The sequence below is a fragment of the Callorhinus ursinus genome, unplaced genomic scaffold, assembly GCF_003265705.2.
Source record: "Callorhinus ursinus isolate GAN/ISIS: 27379988/994484 unplaced genomic scaffold, GSC_fseal_2.0 scaffold4, whole genome shotgun sequence".
Lineage (NCBI taxonomy): Eukaryota > Metazoa > Chordata > Mammalia > Carnivora > Otariidae > Callorhinus > Callorhinus ursinus.
This window is the reverse complement of record NW_027397066.1, coordinates 128345500-128365528: the sequence shown is the minus strand read 5'-3', so window position 1 is coordinate 128365528 and position 20029 is coordinate 128345500. Positions and strand designations below refer to the sequence as shown.

Sequence of the window (20029 nt, the reverse complement as noted above, 5' to 3'; positions counted from 1 at the left end):
GCCCTTTATCTGATATGTCATTTGCAAATATCTTCTCCCATTCTGTTGGCTGTCTTTTGGTTTTGTGGACTGTTTCCTTTGCTATGCAAAAGCTTTTAATCTTGATGAAGTCCCAATAGTTCATTTTTGCCCTTGCTTCCCTTGCCTTGAAAGGCAGTATGTCTAGGAAGAAGTTGCTGCGGCTGAGGTCGAAGAGGTTGCTGCCTGTGTTCTCCTCTAGGATTTTGATGGACTCCTGTCTCACACTGAGGTCTTTCATCCATTTTGAGTCTATTTTTGTGTTTGGTGTAAGGAAATGGTCCAGTTTCATTCTTCTGCATGTGGCTGTCCAATTTTCCCAACACCACTTGTTGAAGAGACTGTTTTTTTTCCATTGGACATTCTTTCCTGCTTTGTCAAAGATTAGTTGACCATAGAGTTGAGGGTCCATTTCTGGGCTCTCGATTCTGTTCCACTGATCTGTGTGTCTGTTTTTGTGCCAGTACCATACTGTCTTGATGACTACAGCTTTATAATAGAGCTTGGAGTCCGGAATTGTTATGCCACCAGCTTTGCTTTTCTTTTTCAACATTCCTCTGGCTATTCGGGGTCTCTTCTGGTTCCATACAAATTTTAGGATTATTTGTTCCCTTTCGTTGAAAAAAGTGGATGGTATTTTGATAGGGATTGCACTGAATGTGTAGATTCCTCTAGGTAGCACTGACATCTTCACAATATTTGTTCTTCCAATCCATGAGCATGGAACGTTTTTCCATTTCTTTGTGTCTTCCTCAAGTTCTTTCATGAGTATTCTATAGTTTTCTGAGTACAGATTCTTTGCCTCTTTGGTTAGATTTAGTCCTAGGTATCTCATGGTTTTGGGTGCAATTGTAAATGGGATCGACTCCTTAATTTCTCTTTCTTCTGTCTTGGTGGTAGTGTATAGAAATGTCACTGATTTCTGTAGATTGATTTTATATCCTGCCACTTTACTGAATTCCTGTATGAGTTCTAGCAGTTTTGGGGTGGAGTCTTTTGGGTTTTCCACATAAAGGATCATATCATCAGCAAAGAGTGAGAGTTTGACTTCTTTGCCATTTCGGATGCCTTTGATTTCTTTTTGTTGTCTGATAGCTGAGGCTAATACTATGTTGAATAGCAGTGGTAATAGTGGACATCCCTGCCATGTTCCTGACCTTAGGGGAAAAGCTCTCAGTTTTTCCCCACTGAGAATGATACTAGCTGTGGGTTTTTCATAGATGGTTTTTATGATATTGAGGTATGTACCCTCTATCCCTACACTCTGAAGAGTTTTAATCAAGAAAGGATGCTGTACTTTGTCAAATGCTTTTTCTGAACCTACTGAATCATATGGTTCTTGTTCCTTCTTTTATGAAAGTATTGTATCACACTGATTGATTTGCAGATGTTGAACCAACCTTGCAGCCCAGGGATAAATCCCACTTGGTTGTGGTGAATAATCCTTTTAATGTACTGTTGGATCCCACTGGCTAGTATTTTGGTGAGAATTTTTGCATCCATGTTCATCAGGGATATTGGTCTGTAATTCTCCTTTTTGATGGGGTCTTTGTCTGGTTTTGGGATCAAGGTAACACTGGCCTCATAAAATGAGTTTGGAAGTTTTCCTTCCATTTCTATTTTTTGGAACAGTTTCAGAAGAATAGGTATTAATTCTTCTTTAAATGTTTGGTAGAATACCCCTGGGAAGCCATCTGGCCCTGGGCTCTTGTTTGTTGGGAGATTTTTGATTACTGCTTCAATTTCCTTACTGGTTATGGGTCTGTTCAGGTTTTTTATTTTTTTCCTGGTTCAGCCGTGGTAGTTTATACTTCTCTAGGAATGCATCCATTTCTTCCAGATTGTCTAATTTGCTGGCATCTAGTTGCTCATAATATGTTCTTATAATTGTTTGTATTTCTTTGGTGTTGGTTGTGATCTCTCCTCTTTCATTCATGATTTTTTTTATTTGGGTTGTTTCTCTTTTCTTTTTGATAAGTCTGGCCAGGGGTTTATCAATCTTATTCTGTCAAAGAACCAGCTCCTAGTTTCGCTGATCTGTTCTACTGTTCTTTTGGTTTCTATTTCATTGATTTCTGCTCTGATCTTTATTATTTCTCTTCTCCTGCTGGGTTTAGGCTTTATTTGCTGTTCTTTCTCCAGCTCCTTTAGGTGTAGGGTTAGGTTGTGTATTTGAGACCTTTCTTGTTTCTTCAGAAAGGCTTGTATTGCTGTAATACTTTCCTCTTAGGACTGCCTTTGCTGTATCCCAAAGATTTTGAACAGTTGTGTTTTCATTTTCATTGGTTTCCATGAAGTTTTTAAATTCTTCTTTAATTTCCTGGTTGACCCATCCATTCTTTAGTAGGATGCTCTTTAGCCTCCATGTATTTGAGTTCCTTCCGACTTTCCTCTTATGACTGAGTTCTAGTTTCAAAGCACTGTGATCCAAAAATATACAGGGAATGATCCCAAACTTTTGGTACTGGTTGAGTCCTGATTTGTGACCTAGGATGTGATCTACTCTGGAGAATGTTCCATGGGCACTAGAGGAGAATGTGTATTCTGTTGCTTTGGGATGGAATGTTCTGAATATATCTGTGAATATATCTGAATATATATATATATATATGTTCTGAATATACATTTGGTCCAGTGTGTCATTTAAAGCCTTTATTTCCTTGTTGATCTTTTGCCTAGATGATCTGTCCATTTCAGTCAGGGGGGTATTAAAGTCCCCTACTATTATTGTATTGTTGTTGATGTGTTTCTTTGATTTTGTTATTAATTGGCTTATATAACTGGCTGCTCCCATAGTAGGGGCACAGATATTTACAACTGTTAGATCTTGTTGGATAGACCCTTTAAGTAGGATATAGTGTCCTTCCACATCTCTTATTATAGTCCTTGGTTTAAAACCTAATTTGTCTGATATAAGGATTGCCCCCAGCTTTCTTTTGATGTCCATTAGCATGGTAAATGGTTTTCTACCCCCTCACTTTCAATCTGGAGGTGTCTTTGGGTCTAAAAGGAATCTCTTGCAGGCAGCATATCGATGGGTCTTGTTTTTTAATCCAATCTGATAGCCTGTGTCTTTTGATTGGGGCATTTAGCCCATTTACATTCAGGGTAACTATTGAAAGATATGAATTTAGTGCCATTGTATTGCCTGTAAGGTGACTGTTACTGTATATTGTCTCTATTCCTTTCTGGTCTATGTTACTTTTAGGCTCTCACTTTGCTTAGAGGACGCCTTTCAATATTTCTTGGAGGGCTGGTTTCGTGTTTGCAAATTCCTTTCGTTTTTGTTTGTCCTGGAAGCTTTTTATCTCTCCTTCAATTTTCAGTGACAGTCTAGCTGGATACAGTATTCTTGGCTGCATATTTTTCTCGTTTAGTGCTCTGAAGATACCATGCCAGTCCTTTCTGGCCTGCCAGGTCTCTGTGGATAGGTCTGCTGCCAATCTAGTATTTCTACTGTTGTAGGTTACAGACCTCTTGTCCCAAACTGCTTTCAGGATTTTCTCTTTGTCTCTGAGACTTGTAAGTTTTACTATTAGATGTCAGGGTGTTGATCTATTTTTATTCATTTGAGGGGGGTTCTCTGTGCCTCCTGGATTTTGATGCCTGTTTCCTTCCCCAAATTAGGGAAGTTATCTGCTATAATTTGCTCCAATATACCTTCTGCCCCTCTCTCTCTTTCTTCTTCTTCTGGGATCCCAATTATTCTAATATTGTTTCATCTTATGGTATCACTTATCTCTCGAATTCTGCCCTCGTGATCCAGTAGTCGTTTATCTTTTTCTCAGCTTCTTTATTCTCCATCATTTGGTCTTCTATATCACTAATTCTCTCTTCTGTCTCATTTATCCTAGCATTTAGAGCCTCCATTTTTTATTGCACCTCATTAATAGCCTTTTTGATTTCGAATTGGTTAGATTTTAGTTCTTTTATTTCTCCAGGAAGGGATTTTCTAGTATCTTCCACGCTTTTTTCAAGCCCAGCTAGTATCTTTATAATTGTCATCATGAACTCTAGTTCCAACATCTTACTAATGTCCGTATTGATTAGGTCCCTGGCAGTCGGTACTGCCTCTTGTTTTTTTTTTTGAGGTGAGTTTTTCCGTCTTGTCATTTTGTCCAGAGAATAGATGAATGAGAGAACAAAATGCTAAAAGGGTAATAACTCCAGAAAAATATACACTAAACAAATCAGAGGAGACCTTCCAGAAAGTGGTTGCTTTTCTGTTCAGAGTTGCTGCTATTCTTTTCTTCGATCTCCTGTTGAGTTTGTAGGTGTTCAGAATGGTTGGATACCTATCTAGCTGAATTCCTGGGACCAGACAAATTTAGGTCTCCTACTCCTCCGCCATCTTGCTCCTCCTCCCCAAATTCATTTACTATTTAATCTTTATTTCACACGTTGCAAGCTTCCCTTAAAAATGTTATAATATATTAGTATCAACACCTAATTTGTCTTATATTTTCTACCAGGTGCTATCTGACCACTGCATTTCAAATCTTCTCCCAACTTTCTCATCCTCTGTCATTCTCATTTCTATATCAAGCCAATCTCAGCTGCAGCTACCACCTGAACCACATTTCCTCCCACTCTTTCCTCAGTGACACTCAGTTCCAGCCACAGAGCCCTTACCACTGTTCCTCAAACACACCAATCTTATTTTTGCCCTTGTTTCCTCTTTCTGGAAAGTTCATATTTCCAGATTTTCATTCAGGTTTTTGCTAAAACATCATCTAAGAAGGGCCTTCCCTGACCAACCAATGCAAATCTGCAGTTTTCATCACTCTTTAGCCCCTTAACCTGCTTTATAGCAGTAAAGACTACATTAATTATAAAATCACTTATGTATTTTTTTAAAGATTTTATTTATTTGAGACAGAAAGAGTGTGTACATGAGTGGGGGAGGAGGGGCAAACAGAGACGGAGAAGACAACTCCCCACTAAGCAAGGAGCCCCGTCTCAAATTGAAGCTAGATTCCAGGACCCCGGGATCATGACGTGAGCTGAAGACAGATGCTTAACCAAACTGAGCCACCCAGGTGCCCCTATTTATGTATATGTTTAACTTCTGTCTCCCTCAGTATGCTTCCAACATAAAAGCAAACTCCTCTTGACACTCAAAATCCTTTCATGACCTGGACTATCTTCTTTCCATCAATTATACTTCTTCAGATACCCTATTAAATCAAACTTAATTATTCACACTTTCCCAAACACGTCTCTCAATTTCCTTTCTCTATGCCTTTGCTCAAACAGTGACCATCATCACTCATATGCTCAAATTCTACTCACACTCTAAGACTCAGTGTAAAATGCCACCTGCAGTGATGTTTCTGGCTGATACTCCTCTGAACTGTCACAATTCTTTATTTGTATCACTCTAAAGACATTATTACTCCACATTTTATTTATTTTAAAATTTCCTCTATTAATCAACATGTCTTGAATGCAGGATCTGCATTCCCTTCGTAGCATATTAAAAGAAAAACACAAATTTTTGTATATATTTTTTGGACATTAGAAATTGGAATATGTATTAGTGTTACTATACTGAAGGGCAGACAGAAAAGAAGAATTCAGGCAATAACCCTAAAACATGCTAATACCTAATACACTTACTTTTCTTTCTTTCCTTTTTTATTGTTAAAAATATACCTATTTGCTTTTTTCCCAATATCCTTGCTTCTACCTTTAAATAATTTTTTCCCTATTTAGTTTAAATTTACTCATATTTTCCACTTTTATTTGGGTTTAAATCACAGCTCTGTTCCTCATTAGCTATGTTTGTTGCCTAATCTGTAAAATGAGGGAGAATACCTCAAATGCAAACAGGGTTATTATAGTATTAAATGAGATAGTACATATGTAAAACCCAGTACAGTGTCTAGCACCTAACAGACTCTCTGTGAATGGTGCCTATTAAACCATTATTTCTTCTACAGATACAGAATCAGCAGTTTAAACACATTTCAAGGTACAAAGTTTAAATATTAAAAACACAAAGAAAAAAATCCACCTTCATCTGCTGTAATCAAGACTGGACTAGAGTATAAAGCAAGCCAAGCTCATGTTTTCTTCTTCTTTTTTTTTTTTTTAATTTAAAAAGAAAAAAACTGATGTCATTAAAACACACACACACATTAAAAGAAGAAAGCATTTTTATGGTCACTGATGAGATGGATATTTTAACAGCTCTTTTGGTTGAGAGCTAGAAAATCACCCTAGGTTCTATAATTAACTAGCTGAATGATCATGAGCAAGGCAATTCACCTTACAGAACTTAAATGAACTTTTTAAGTTTCTTTCTGCTCAGGATTGACAGTGTTTTTGGCTCAGTTCAAGAAGCTGGAGTTTTTGCTGTTGTTTTTAAGGATTCTGTATATTTATTTGAGAGAGAGAGGGAGTGCGAGCCAGTGGGAAGAAGGAGAGGGGGAGGGGCGCCTGGGTGGCTCAGTTGGTTAAGCGACTGCCTTCGGCTCAGGTCATGATCCTGGAGTCCCAGGATCGAGTCCCACATCGGGCTCCCTGCTCAGCAGGGAGTCTGCTTCTCCCTCTGACCCTCCCCCGTCTCATGCTCTCTCTCTCTACCTCATTCTCTCTCTCAAATAAATAAATAAAATCTTTTAAAAAAAAAAAAAGGAGAGGGGGAGGGAAAAAGAATCTGAAGCAGGCTCCACACTGAGTGAGCAGCTGCATACAGGGCTCGATCCCAGGAGAGCGAGATCATGACCTGAGCCAAAACCAAGATTCAGACGCTTAACTGATTAAGCCACCCAGCAACCCCCTTGCTGTTGTTGTTTTGCTTTTAAAGATATCAAGACTATCACCCATGTCCTCAATACTCTATTCCTAAGAAACCAATATCCATATATCCTTTATACTAGTAGCGAGAATTAATTCATTCATCAAACTGATCACCAGTCATGCACCAAGCTTGAAGATCAGTCCGAATTACTTAAGTTTGCTGCATAGAACATTTAAGAAGTTAACTGCCATAATACATATAGAGATATATTCAAGGAAAAATTCTTGTAAGCAAATCTGACCCCCCAAAAATGTTTTCATCTGGATTTTGAAAAAGAGCAGATTCAAGTTAGCAGAATACAAATAAATGGGGAATTTTATTTTTTTAAATTTAAATTCAATTAATTAGCATATTATGTATTATTGGTTTCAGAGGTAGAGGTCAGTGATTCATCAGTCTTATACCCAGTGTAAATGGGGAATTTTAAAGATTTATTTATTTGAGACAGAGCGCACGCATACGCGTGTGCAGGGAAGGAGGGACAGAGGGAGAGGGAGAGAGAGTCCTAAGCAGATTCCACGCTGAGCATGGAGCTTGATGCAGGGCTCGATCTCACAACCCAAGATCACAATCTGAGATGAAACCAAGAGCTGGAAGCCTAACCAACTGTGCCATCCAGGCACACCATAAACGGGGAATTTTAAAGTCAAAAATATCCCTAAATCTTTCTTTGGTTAACTGTAAACTCACACAGTACTTTTAAATTTGGACATAAATTCAGACTATATTCACACACCTGATCTTTTTTTTTTTTTTTTTAAATCCTAATATTTCGGGCGCCTGGGTGGTTCAGTTGGTTAAGCGACTGCCTCCGGCTCAGGTCATGATCCTGGAGTCCTGGGATCGAGTCCCACATTGGGCTCCCTGCTCAGCAGGGAGTCTGCTTCTCCCTCTGACCCTCTTCCCTCTCATGCTCTCTATCTCTCATTCTCTCTCTCTCAAATAAATAAATAAAATCTTTAAAAAATAAATAAATAAATCCTCATATTTCCTGTGATCTGCTCCGTTTCCAACCTGGGCCGGTTCACCCCTCCTTAGGCAACCTGGTGGTCCCCCGCTCCCGGGAGGTCACCATATTGATGCCGAACTTAGTGCGGACACCCGATCGGCATAGCGCACTACAGCCCAGAACTCTTGGGCTCAAGCGATCCTCCTGCCTCAGCCTCCCGAGTAGCTGGGACTACAGGCCCGCACCACCGTGCCCGGCCTAATATTTCCTGTGAACACTGCACTTTGGATATGGCTAAAAAGCAGGGAATGCATAACATGGATTTTTTTAAAGATTTTATTTATTTATTTGACAGAGAAAGACACAGCGAGAGAGGGAACACAAGCAGGGAGAGTGGGAGAGGGAAAAGCAAGCTTCCCGCGGAGCAGGGAACGTGACTTGGGGCTCGATCCCAGGACTCTGGGATCATGACCTGAGCCGAAGGCAGACGCTTAATGACGGAGCCACCCAGACGCCCCCATAACATGGATTTTAATGTTAATATACATACAAATTTTCACAACAATTACTTGGCCGTAGTTTCCTTCAGATCATCATCATTCAGGTTTAACTCTCTATTAAAAGAGCAAGAAACTTCTAGTTTAACATCTATGTGAGTGACATTCACACAGCCGAAACTCAGTGGTAAACCACAAATACAATACTTTCATTTATTATGAATCTTATCATTGGCTGGGCTGCCAATCCTTCCTGTAGCTCACAAGCATCAAACTTCCTCTGATCATTTCTCAACAGTTTAGATTCAGAGATCTTATCATAAAAAATCAAATCCATGAGTTAAGATAAATACAGTACACATAATTCCCTAGTTTCTCTGAACTAAATACAATTAAAACATTGTTTTGACAAACAGTAAATAACCAAACTATTTTAAATCACAAAGAATCCTAAACCCTCCATAGGTAATACATTTTTGCCAACCAGAACTCATCTCTGACTTTTGGACTAAAATTAAATTATCTAGCTCTAAATCCCATGTTAAAGCTTTCATACAGACTCACAGTGACTTGGCTTAGTTGAAGAAATACTGTGCCTGGCATTGTTCATATATACTGATGGCAACCTGGTTCAGAAACACTGTATCTGGAGTCAGAAGACCCCACGTGGTGTTCTAGCCTTGCCAATTCCTCTAAGTCAGTCACTATCTCTGAAAGCGAAGTATGTTCAACAAATAAGTGGGGAAATAACAGCTGTTCTAGTACCTATCTGAATGATACCAAACTGTTCTAAGGTTCAAAATGGGACAATATGAAAGTGCTACTCTATAAATCGTTACACACTATAAACATGAGAGGCTTTACTAGTATTAGGTATTTAAAAACATCTGATAACTTAAATTTAATATAAAATTAACTTTTTCCATATTTTTCTCTTTACTCTAATGAACTAGTGGTTCATTGAACCATCAGAGAAGTGATTAGAATCATTTGTAGAACTTCCAAAAAGAAAAAAAACCCAAAAACCCATATGACCTGGTACCTATCACTGTAGCTTTAGATTCAGTGAGTCAAAAGCAAAGTTCAGAACTCAGGTTTTTTTTTTTTTTTTTTTTTAACTCTATACTTGGGATTCTGATGCATACCTAACTAAAGACAGTATATGGAAGTAGACAGGTTCAATATGAACCTATTACTATATTATTTCAATAGAAAATTTCATGTTTAAGTTAAAAACTATAGGGACGCCTGGGTGGCTCAGTCAGTTAAATGTCTGCCTTTGGCTCAGGTCACAGACCCAGGCTCCTGGGATCAAGTCCTGCATGAGGCTCCCTGCTCAGTGGGGAGCCTGCTTCTCCCTCTGCCTGCTGCTCCCCACTGCTTGTGCGCTCGCTCTCTCTCTCCCCCCTAAGAAAATCTTAAAAATAAATAAATAAATATAACAATTAAAAGCTATACTTTGACCTCAACTTTTACATTCATCTTTATGTGACAAGTATATTCTAGAATTTCAGATGCCCAAAAGTAAATAGCAACTTACTTCCCCGTTTTTGAAGAAATCTCTCTCTTCCCACTCCTTTCCTGTGTCTATGTGTGTAAAAGAGTTTATTCAGAATGACACATGTTTAGATCAACTGAGTCAATTTGGACAGTCTAAAACTTTGATTGAGATGGGCTGATTTCAAAAAGCATAGAAATACCACCCAATCACCTCAGAATTAGACTTGACTTCTTCTGTGCCTGGTTTAGATGCACCAAGAGTTGTAGTATCATTGCTGCAGTCAGACATACCTAAAAGTAAAATGTGTTAAGCACACATTAAATAATTTAGTTAAAAAAGCTGTATAATCTCACCAATATTCTTAAACAAATATTCCGTAACATAACTAATTTATTTGCAGTAAGAATGTGCTTTGCAAGATGATCTATAACCACATGAGTATCTACTGATTATAACAGGTAAACAATTCTAAAAAGCAAAAATTAAAAAAAAAGTATGTAGAATGTAAATACAGACCCCAATGATTAAGAAATAACTTCATACATTTTAGATATGAAACAAAATTTAAAAGATCAGAGGGTCAACTTGATTTGACAGATGAAAAAACTCATATCCAAAGATATCTGAAACCAAAATATTAGTTATTCATGGCCTCCATAAACCCAAAGTTTTAGACCAGAACTCAGACCTCTTCTACTTTCCTGGCCAGTGCTCTTTTGAACTGATAACAGATATGACTGGTCATTCTCTAAGTGAAACACTATATCCAAATTTCATTAAATAAAAGTTTAATAAAAAAGAGTTTAACAGACTATTTCTGCTTCAAATTTATTCAAAAACATTTAGAGAACACCAACTATTTATGAAGAACTCTGCTAGGCACTAAGGAGAAAGAAGAGTAAAATCTAATTCACATTCTACAAGTACTCTGAATCTAATCAAGGAAACAAATAAATAATTACAAGGCACCATGTTAGGTACTATAATACAAAGAAACAAATTTTTACTTTTGAAATACACAGGAGGGAACAATTTTACAATTTCAGTTTGTAAACCAAACCCAATACCACATTAGGAAAATACAACATGAACAGAGGGGATTTATCCCAGGAATACAAGACTAGTTCAATTAAAAAATCTATTAATATAAACTGTATTCATAAATCTAAGGGAAAGAATAAAGTTTTCTTCACAGATGTTGAGAGATCTTTTGACAAAATTCAACATCCATTCAAAATGCAACATTCAAGGAGAAAGGAATCAAGGGAGACTTTCTCAACCTAACTTCTCATCATGACCTTGGCTAACTGCAACAAGAGAAAGTGAAACCTCAGCTAAGGGGAGACTATTGTATATTTGAGGGATATCATTGTGTTTCAACTGTGGTTGATAAGCAAATGATCCTCTTTCTGACATGTCATCAGATCAACAGCAACCTAACACTACGTCACAACATCTACGTCACTCACCTCAACTTCATCTCATCACATGGGCATTTTATCACCTCACATCACCCCAGGAAGAAGGTGAGTACAGTACAGTACAATAAGATATTTTGAGAGAGAAGGAGACCACATTCACATAACTTTTATTACAGTATATTGTTATAATTGTTCCACTTTATTACTGTTGTTAATCTTTTTTTTTTTAAGATTATTTACTTATTTATCTGTCAGAGAGAGAGTGAGAGTGAGAGAGCGCACACACAACCAGGGGGAGCTGCAGGCAGAGGGAGAAGCAGGTTCACCACTGAGCAGGGAGCCTGATGCAGGACTTGATCCCAGGACTCTGGGATCATAACCTGAGCTGAAGGCAGACGCTTAACCGACTGAGGCACCCAGGCATCCCTGTTATTAATCTCTGAACATGCCTAATTGATAAATTAAACTTTATCATAGATATGTATTGTGTAGGAAAAACACAGTATATATAGGGTTTGGTACTATTCACACTTTTAGGCATCCACTGGAGGTTTTGGAATGTATCCCCCACAGATAAGGGGAGACTACTGTAAAGAATTCTTAAAGAAAAAACATAAAAACCAGATTGAGAGCAGGAAAAAGACATGAACGGAAAATTCACACACACACAAAAGATATTAAAATGGCCCTTCAAAATATAAAAATGTTCAAATTCACTCACAATTAGAGAAGTGTAAGTTAAAACAACACCAAGATACCATTTCTCACCTATTAGACTGGCAAAAAAATTTTAAACATAACAAAAACATTCTGTTAGTGAGGAAATAAGGAAAAACAGGCACTCTCATACACTGCTGATGGGAATACATATCGGTACAACCATTCTGGAGGGAATTTTGGTGATGCTTAAGAATATCACATATGGATTTACTGTTGGACCCAGCAATCTCAATTCTAGGAATCTATCCTGGGAATACACCTCCAACAATACAAAAATACATAGACATTGCAGTATTCTTCATAAATGCAAAATATGAGAAACAGTCTAAATGTCTGTACATAGGAAAATGACTGAATAAACTATGGTACATCCAAAGAATGGAGTACTATGCAACTGTAAAAAAAAAAAAAGAGGAAGATTTCTATGATACGGAGTGATTTCCAGGACATACTGTTAAGTGAAAAAAGCAAAACAGGAGTTATCATCTCTTCCCCCTGTATTCATCAGCAGCACCAATTAGGAAAATATATCATTATTATCCAGCTCAAGAAAAGACCAAATAACCCTAGGCATATAGGGAAACAGGAAATCAAATTTCTGAGAATTACAGAGATAATTACTAGATCTGTGTTTTGTTCATACTCTTTAAATGATCTGACCTTCACATTTATTTTTTAGAAGTTTGTTCACAACTTTGATAACTAATATACATGGGAACAAAAAGATTTAAAAAGTTAATGACTTGTAACTTGTACTGTTTTAAGTTATGTGTTTTTTGATCTCTACATAAATTCAGTTATCTTTAAAAACTGTTTTCAAAATAGGGGCGCCTGGGTGGCTCAGTCCTTCAGTGTCTGCCTTCAGTTCAGGTCATGATCCCAGGGTTCTGGGATAGAATCCTTGTCAGGCTCCCTGCTCAGTGGGGAGCCTGCTTCTCCCTCTCCTTCTGCCCCTCCCCCTGCTTGTGCGCATGCATGCTCTCTCTCTCAAATGAATAAATACAATAAAAAAAAAACCTGTTTTCAAAATAGAATGACAAATTACTATTACAAAACTACCATTAATGCTCAGGCTTCATAGGCCAGTTTGTAGTGCAGGTCAAAAATGCCTCAAGTCATCTCTGGGGCTCTACTTCTATAAATCAGCCAGAGGTATTCATTAACTAATGAGTGTAAGAACAAATGACCTATAAAGTGAATTATTAATTAGCACTTGTAAAAAGTACATAAATAATATCACCTGAAGTTTATAATTCATCCAACCGTTTGGGGTTGTTTTTGATTTTATTATTAAAATCACATTTTAATTTCCATAAACTGAATGAACTAGAGCTATGCAGAGGGAAATTATATAAGAACTTTAACTGGAATTTAATGAGGGAGATTCTATGCCTACAATACTTAAATGCACTTAGAGTCTTCCTAGGACCCAAGAAAGAGAAGCCAGTAGGTACTAGATTTGCCAGGATACTGGAAGAAGAAACAAAAGATTCCATGGATATCAGAAAAGAAAAACTGCATTTATAGTCTCCATGATGCCAATGAGTTAAAGACTGGAAGTCTAATACTAAAGGACCTATGTATGGAATAAGTGTTGTTAAACAGAAACCATGAGTTTTTCAAACTAAGGTATTCACATACCACAGAGAGTCTGAAATGGTATGATCAAGACACAGGAAGGCAGTTATAAACAGGATAACATGGCACATCCTACTAGAATGGGAATTTACATTCTTTTTATTAAAATAAGTACTATCTTATGGGAGCTAAAGCAAAATTCACTTGAGTAAGACAATATACATAAGTCTTCTAAGGAATTTCTTGAATTTTTCTAACAAAATATGAGTCTCCAAAGAAACATCTGAAAAAGAAAAGAAAATCTGAAGAGGGATACATCTTTCTAGGGGTACTTTAGTAAAAAAGTTGGAGAAATAGTAGAAATAATTATAATATATGGGACAAAGCAGCTCTGACTGGTGAGTCAAAGACAATGCTAGGGAAGTAAATATAGAAAACTGAAAGCAAAAAGTAGCAAAATGGGCTTGCTTTAATCCAAACTTGCTTAGTTTCTTTAGACTACTATATTGCTGCTATTCCAGAGACTGGTTACCAGGCTAAATATTAAAGAAAAGTGACTCTGTTTCTTTCATTCTTGACGGAATCTATAGAATATATTTTCTTGCCCATGGATAAACAGAAAGAGAATGGCAAGACTTGCTTTAATTTCATAATTTAATCTGAAATTTCAACTTGAACTTACTTACCAAAAAAAAAGTTAAAATACATAGTGACATTAAATAACTACATGTGTTTAAAGTTGAAAAATAATACCCCAAATACAGAAGCTTTCTGCTTTAGTCAAAACAATTTAAAGTAATTTTTGTTTTTATGATAGTAGTTTTCTTAATATAAGGAAAAAAAATCCTTTAACCCACTGTCCAATGCAAATGATACTGAACTAAAAATGGTTTCCACCACACAATATGTTCAAAATACAATTACATTCCCTTTCCTAAGTAGAATAACCAAATAAACAGAAGTAAAATAATAAAGAACCATTTACATTATGCTGCTGTCTGTATGTCAACAAATTACCTTGTATCTGTAAAAGCTATTTTGCTAGATATCTCTAAGTCCTTTCGGGTAGTGGTTAAGATTAAGTTGCTCATTAGGATAAACACAACAGTCTAGATAATTCAAAAATAGAAAGCTTTGGCAAAATATAGTTAATTCTCAATTATATGTAATAATGAGAAACAACTTAAAAATCAATATTCAGGGGCACCTGGCTGGCTCAGTTGGAGGAGTATGCAACTCTTGATCTTGGAGTCGTGAGTTTGCGCCCTATGCTGGGTGGAGAGATTACTAATAAAAATAAACTTTAAAAAATAAAACTCAATATTCAACTATTCCCATCCCTACCACCATTACTAATTTTTAACCAAGTAATAAATTCACTGAAGAAGTCTTATTTTCCCCATTCAGATCGTGTTACGGAGAAACTAATGAGAAGTAAAATTGTAAGACTCTCAAAACTAAATTACACCTTGAAAAGAAAAATAGCTGTAAGTAAACTCTAAATTATTCAATGTACTATGGCCTCATTCTTCATAAATGACCAGTCAAGTTCCAGAACATTAGCAGTGAAGCCAACCAAGAACCAAAAGAATTGGAATACTTTAATTCTTTTGATAAATTCCCAAAACTATATAAAATAAACCCCTCAGTATTCACAGGAAATTATTTTCAGTGGAAAACAGTTCAGAGTAAATAATCTAAGAATACAGCTTAAACACAAATACAGATATTAAATATTTATAGATATGTATATTCACGAGTTGGTGTATATTTTTAGAAGCAATCACAGCAACAATGAGCACACACAGTCCCCAGATATTGATTTCTAATACCATTCTCCAATAAAGGGAACCAGCACTCCTTGGAGAAATGGCTGATTCTAGGACTGCGGCAGGAAATATACAAGATGCGTCTGGAACATCTTGTAGTGCCAGAAAGTGAAGATGTGCTAAAAAACAACAACAACAACAAAACAAACCACCACCAACAAACCAAACCAAACAACAAAATCCTCACAATGATGGGGATATGTCAAAGGAATATAAAAACCAACTGGAAGAGCTCCCAATGGCCAAAGCTGAAGCAATCTGAGCAACAAATAAAGTTGTACTGGATTATAAGTCAAAGTATAAATACCCATGAGTCAATATTCATATAAATAAATGATTAAGTTAATAAATGAGGACAAGGAGACGGATTTCCCTTGCAGAAGAATTCCAAAAAGTTCACACATATACTCCACTATTAAGGAGATGGAACGTAACCCCCTACTTCTTAAGCATGTACTTCATCTAATAGTGACTTTCTTCTAAAATACAATGTGCAAAGGTGGGGGTAGAAGTAACTTTACAGAGGACACCACGAAACTGATAAACCCTATCTCAAGCCAGGTGGACCAAGGTTAACAACAGTGGTAAGACACAATGATAGTATTTATTCTTTATATGATGAGGATGTCACTTTACCTCTGTGGGTCTTCCTCGCCAAAACACATTATCCAATCTTATCCTAAGAACAGCATCAGACAAATCTCAATTAAGGGACAGTCTACAAAATACCTGAGCAGTAATTCTCAAAACTATCAACTTGTAATCAAAATGAAGGAGTCTGAGAACCAGTCAAAACCAAGAGGGCACATGACAACTAAATGTAATGTGGTATCCTGGCATAGAAAAAGGACATTAGGAGAAACTGATGCAATTTGAACACAGGTTGGTACATATGAATACTGGTTCATGAATTCTGACAAATGTACCATACTAATGCAATATGTTAACGATAAGAGAAACTGGGCATGGGGTATAGAGGAATCACTATACTATCTGCAATAATTCTATAAAACTGTTCTAAAATAAGTTTATTATAATATAATCTAAGAATACTGTGCTATATTTTATAATAATTAGTTTTCAATATTCATATCAGGTACTGAGCTAGGTAGGTCACAGGGATTTAAGAATGAGCCAAAAAAGAAAACAAGATTCAGTCCTATCTTCATGGAGTTTGGAGGCAAATCTAAGAGAAAGACAATCATATAATCACACACAAAATGTACATTGTAACTGTGGTAAATGTGTGTTCTGGGAGGTTAGAGTGTCTAATCTCAGAGGTTAGAGTATTCCCTAAGGAAACAAAACTTCCGTTGAAGTGTGAAGAATAGCTAGGAGCTAACAAGAGAAGTGAAATGTAGAAGAGTGACCCAGACAGGGAGAAAAGCATGTGCCAAGGATCTGTAATGGCAAAGAGCAAGACAAGTACAAAGGACTAAAAGGTGGCCAGCATGGTTGAAGTGGAGAGTTAGGCAGAACACCGTATAGGAGGAAGCTGGAGGGTGAGAATGAGTTAAGCATTGTTAAGGGGTTTTATTTTTATCCTCGAAGCAGTGGGAAGCCATAGAAAGACTGGGGAGGTGGAGAGAAGAGCAACAATCAGATGGGTGTTTCAAAATAAACCACTATGCCTTCAGGATGGTTAATGGACTAGAGAGTGGCCAAAACAGAAGTGGGCAGATAAGAATGGAGGCAACCGGAGAAATTTCAGGCAAGATGATGGTAACAAAATAATGCGGTGGTAGTGGAAATGGGAAGAAGTAAACAGATTCAAGAGATATCCAGAAAGAAAGATTAATAAAACTTGTTGACAGACTGGATGTAACCGGGAGAGGGAGTTATTAAGAACCACTCCTAGTTTTCTGGATTTTACAACTGGAAAGATAATGGAGTCACTCACTGAAATAAGGAACAAAGACAGAAGATGAACATTTGGGGGTTTGTTTTGCTTTGTTTTGCGGGAGGGGTGTGGAAGTGAAGGGGAAATCGATTTAGTTTTAGACATGTTGTATTTGAGACACCTTTTACATACTCAAGAGAGGGCACCAACTAGAAAGCAAAATATACAGGTCTAGAGCTCAGAGGAGAGAGAAAACACACCCTTAGAAAAGCTGTCCTCTTTATCCTAGAAAAGCAGCTAACTATAATCCCCAAATATCCAAGAAAAACATTAGACTTTGACCATCTGGATTTAGTTAAAACAAAAAGCAGAGAGAGAATATGGTAATAATATTTCATCAGCTAAAACAAAAACTGCTAGGCACCATGGGGAATAGAGATTTTTAAAATCTTGGTTCAACAGTACAGCAATTATGTCACTAATCATGTAGTATTTTAAAGTTTTACCAGGGCTGGCCAATGTTGTTGGGCATGTTTTATAGCTGCGCTACCCAGTAAAGTAGCAACTTAGCCACATGTGGCTGCTGAGCACCTGAAATGTGACTGATGTGACTGAGGAGCTGAATTTTTACTCCTATTTTATTTTAAACAATTTAAATAGCCACATGTGGCTACTGCTACAGTATGAGAGCTGGTTTAGAGCTTCCTCATCTATTTCATCTAATCCCCAGCAACTACCATGCAAATTAACTGACAGTGGATGTGGGTGACAGAGGGATTAGAGCACTAGAAGCTCTCATTCCATCTGCTTATATTATTTGAATTTTAATTTGAAGACTATATATTACTTGTATAATTATTTTTAAAAGTCATTAATATGCCGTAGAGAAAAATTAGTAAATACAGAAAGAACAAATAAAAATAATCTGTAAACCTACCTTTAGGAAATAATCTGTAATTAATATTAAGTCATATATGAAGAGGATCTATATTTTTTAACCCTTTTGTTAGGAGCACCTATAGCACCAACGGCCCAAGTCACTGAGTTGTATCACACTACTCTTCTATCCCACCCCCATCTCAAAACAACTTGGAAATCCTTTAAAAAAGACAGCCATCATCTCTAGAACTCAACCACAAAACTGCCAAAAATAAACACTTAATAGTCCACTTGGCTAGCTCCCTTTGCCACCATCACCTTTGCCCCCAATGTCACACACTTTAAATGGAACCCAATCTCTACCCTACAATGTCATGAAATCATTCAGTCACTATAGTGAAAAGAGTACAAGCTTTGGAGCAAGCAACTTCGGTTATTAGTCTGTGATTCTCCTTTACAGCTTGGGTGACCTTGGACTAATTACTTCTGCTGGTTTATATACCTGTTTCTTCATTTGTTAATAGAAAATAAGAATCCCTAATATCTAATATACCTAATATAATACCTAATATAGCATCTACAAAGCATACTGCCTAGCCAGAGTAGCACTTAATAACTGACAACTATTATGGACTTCTATGTACCTGGCCCTGCCCTTGATGCCTTGAAAGTAGCACTTAAACAAAACAGATAGGGTCCTGGCCATCCTGGAGGTTACATGCCACTGACTTAACTCCCAGGGACTCTTTCCACCTGGGATTTGAATTCCTGATCCACCCCTTATTACATGTGTGACCTCATACAAAGCACTTTATCTAAAATCTCAATTTTTTCATTTCAAACATGGTAATATTATTTGCTCCACCTACTTGATATGGCTGGAGTAAAACTAAGAGTAAAATGGAGTATGGAAAAAACTGGAGTAAAATAAAGTATGAAAGTGCTTTGTAAATTATTATATGCTAAAATAAACAAAAGGTATTAAACAAAGAGTAACATATTCCTCTTCTCCAAGGGAAAGCTTTCCAACCAGTGTGCCAAGAACGAATTATAGATGTGCTGAAATATTGACCCCTCCCTCAGACTTCAGGGAGCCAGGGAGAGCCAGGCTATAGTCTGCCATACAAGTAAATCATTTCCGTCATGATGCAGAAAAGTCTGGAAACCTTGTTCTAAAATACTATCTCATGCTAGCAGAAACTGGAGTTGGCCAACTGACTCCTCTGGATATTTAGGCCTCATCATCAACTCCACGGTTCTTATGATCCTGCTTCAAAAACTGCATCACAGTTCCCTAAAAGGTCAAAGATCAAGCCTGAACATCAAGGAGCTATTAGTCCAATGCTATCACAGATATACAAAAATAAAACAAAATAAAAACTCTTAGACGAGAATATGGCAAAGATATTGCCATATTTTCACAGAAGATTTGAGCTATTTCCAGCAACACCGTAAGACAAAGGTTTAGAAATCATGAAGAGAAGAATAAGAGACAGAAGAAAGAAGAGAAAAGGAATAAAGGAAAGAGAAAAAGAAAAGATACTTTTATAGACGATAGCTGAGAATCTGCAAGAGCTATTCAGTGGCTTCCATGGCTTCCTAAAGCTAGCAGACCAAAGATAACAAGATTATTTTCAGATTCTTTTGTTTTATAGTGTTTTTTCATACATCCTAGAACTAATGCTGGTACATATCTGACTTTCAGACTGTCATGTTTCCTAAGTCATCATCTTTCATATTATGTGGAACAGGTCTTTCCAGTCTGTACATATATTGTTAGTTTTTTCATCCATAGCCATATTAACTTAAATTCCCTGTTGAGGGGTGCTTGGGTGGCTCAGTCAGTTAAGCACATGACTCTTGGTTTCAACTCCAGTGGTGATCTCAGCGTCATGAGGTGGAGCCCCGAGCCGGACTCCACGATGAGCATGGAGTCTGCTTGGGATTCTCTCTCTCTCTCTCCCTCTCCCTCTGCTCTTCCCTCTCATTCTC

At 37.1% G+C, this 20029-nt stretch overlaps 1 protein-coding gene across 9 annotated transcripts in view; it reads right to left on the bottom strand.

The window, feature by feature from the left end:
• ARFIP1 (ARF interacting protein 1) overlaps positions 1-20029 on the bottom strand; it is a 128964-nt gene that overhangs the window by 105973 nt on the left and 2962 nt on the right. For 5 of the 9 annotated variants that reach the window (XM_025874324.2, XM_025874334.2, XM_025874332.2 and 2 more), the window contains one exon: positions 9981-10060. The exons of the other annotated variants lie outside the window; for them this stretch is intronic. In XM_025874324.2, coding sequence (XP_025730109.1) covers positions 9981-10058 — 78 coding nt within the window. In that variant the 5' untranslated portion in view covers positions 10059-10060. Of the gene's footprint in view, positions 1-9980; positions 10061-20029 lie in introns of those variants that run through there. 9 annotated transcript variants of the gene reach the window in all.